Here is a 2,136-nt window from a genome sequence, read left to right as displayed (position 1 = left end):
GGGGGGGGGGGGGGGGGGGGGGGGGGGGCACCACCTCGGTGGCGTTTCCAACCATCGGCTCAAACCCCAGGAGAGCTGCGCTGCACCGTGCCCCGCGCCACCCAGACAAGCGGCCGCCACCCTGAAGCACCAGTGGGACCGGGGAGCAAGCGCAGCGGCCCCACAACGCGACCCCCCCCCAAAAAAAAAACACACACAGCAAAGCCCCTTCTGGGCAGGGGTTTCTGTGCTGCCCGGGGGGGCTGGGGTGCCCCTAACCCTGTGCCATGCACCTACGCCCCCCCTACACCAGGTCTGCCAGCAGCCCGCGAGCCCGTGGGGGTGACGGAGGGGAGCACCGGCCCTGGGACCCCCAAACCCCCCCCCCCAGGTGACAACCAACGACCGAGGCAGAGCCACCCAACAGGGTTTGGGGGTACACAGCAGGCGGGGGGGGGGATGGCATCGGGGAGCAGAGGCTCAGTTCTTCAGCAGCTCCCCCAGGTCGTACGCCTCGAAGAGGTCGCTGACGCCCTCGCCGTCCTCCAGCCCCCAGAGGTAGTCGTCCTGCTCCAGGGGGGGCGAGAAGGTGACGAAGGGGCCCGAGTCCAGGTAGGAGGGGGCGCAGGGCAGCTGGTCCTCCGTCTGCTGCAGGAGGTGCTGGGGGGAGCCCAGGAGCCCCGTCCCCACCTCCAGCAGCGAGCCGGGTCCCCCCGGGCTGGAGAGGGGCAGGGACGGGGACAAGGACGGGGCACGGTGCCCACGGAGGGGCTGCGGGGATGCGCCGGGGGGCTCGGGGTCGTTTTGTAGGGAGGGGTGGGTGCTGCTGTCCTGCGGGGGGGGAGTGGCGGCAGAAGGGACGCCGTGCTGCTTGGTGGGGCTGTCCTCCGTGATCTCCTCCGGGCACAGGTACACCTCGATGGGGCCGTTGGTGCTCTTCAGGTGGAGCTGCAGGTTGTCCTGGCCAGGCAGAGCAGGGCTCAGGGGGCACCCAGGGGGGGCCCCAGAGCCCACCCCGCTGCCCCCAACCTGTGCGAGGTCCCATCAGGGCATCACCCCGCACCCACCACCCCTAAAGGACCCGCCGGGGGTCAAACAGCCCCACGGAGACACCCCAAAAGCGCTCGGGGCAATGCTGGGCTGCAGCGGTCAGAGGGCACCGCGGGGCACGGGGCAGGCGCGGCAGCATCCCGGCACCGACCCCGCTGCTGGGGGGACAGCTCCTGGCCCCCCCCACACACACCTCGCTGAAATCCGGCACCTCCAGCCTCGTCTCGGGGGGAGCCTTCACGGCGATCACCGTCTGCTCCTGGAAGTTGCTGATGGTGCGGAGGTCCTGGTAGGTGACGTACGCCAGCGTGGGCAGGGACGAGGTATAGGAAAAAGCCGGACCACGAGCGGGGCGGCCCCAGTTCCCCGTCCCACAGCGCTGCCACCAAGCACCGACCTCCCAGAACCTCCCGCAGTCCACGCGGGACAGCCCCGCAGGGATAAGGAAAGGAGAAAAAGGGACTCGGAGGGGGGTCCCCCAGCATCCCCCCCCCCCCCCCGGCAGCAAGGATATCTCTGGTTGTCCTCGTGGTCCGTCAGCTGCCGGAGCTGCAGGGCGCAGTCCTGCAGGAGCTGCTCCAGCGCCCTCTCCGCCTTGCCCAGCTCGGCCAGCTCCCCGCGCAGCGCCTGCCGCTCGGCCGCCGCCGCCGCGTCCTCGAAGATCCCCGTCCCCCTGCAGGCGGAGACGTGAGGACCCCCGGCCCCGAAGCCACCTCTCCCCAAAAACCAACCCCCCCTCCCCAGCCCCCCGAGAGCCTCGCCTACATCCACTGGATGTTGTTCTTGGACTTCTTGCGGATGAGCTGGATGCCCTCCAGCACGTTGGTGATGTCGTAGATGCGCCGCTTCTGCACCCCCAGCACCTCGGCGGCGCGGTTGAGGTCCAGCACGCCGTCGGCCGACTCACTCAGCAGGTGGACGAACTTCTTGGTGAGCAGCCCCAGCGAGGTGTCGTAGCGCGTCTTCTCCCCGGGGGATTTGGGGGCTGCGGGGAGAGCAGAGAAAATCCCCCCCCGCCACCAGGAGAGGTCCTTAGCGTGGGGGGGGGGGGGGAGGTGGCACGGGGCCGGCCGCGCCGGGGTCGCTAAACCTGGTGGAATCCCCAAG

The 2,136-nt window shown here is 70.3% G+C and overlaps 1 protein-coding gene across 1 annotated transcript in view; it reads right to left on the bottom strand.

The window, feature by feature from the left end:
• Positions 1-408: 408 nt before the first annotated feature.
• LOC118177816 (transcription factor E2F2-like) overlaps positions 409-2,136 on the bottom strand; it is an 18,324-nt gene continuing 16,596 nt past the window's right edge. Inside the window, exons 2-5 of the mRNA XM_035345854.1 lie at positions 1,795-2,119; positions 1,544-1,702; positions 1,223-1,337; positions 409-939 (exon numbers count right to left, since the gene is read on the bottom strand). Coding sequence (XP_035201745.1) covers positions 460-939; positions 1,223-1,337; positions 1,544-1,702; positions 1,795-2,119 — 1,079 coding nt within the window. The 3' untranslated portion in view covers positions 409-459. The remainder of the gene's footprint in view (positions 940-1,222; positions 1,338-1,543; positions 1,703-1,794; positions 2,120-2,136) is intronic.

Source organism: Oxyura jamaicensis, chromosome 23 (assembly GCF_011077185.1).
Source record: "Oxyura jamaicensis isolate SHBP4307 breed ruddy duck chromosome 23, BPBGC_Ojam_1.0, whole genome shotgun sequence".
Taxonomy (NCBI): domain Eukaryota; kingdom Metazoa; phylum Chordata; class Aves; order Anseriformes; family Anatidae; genus Oxyura; species Oxyura jamaicensis.
Note: the sequence above shows the minus strand (reverse complement) of the source record. Positions and strands in the feature narration are given on the sequence as shown.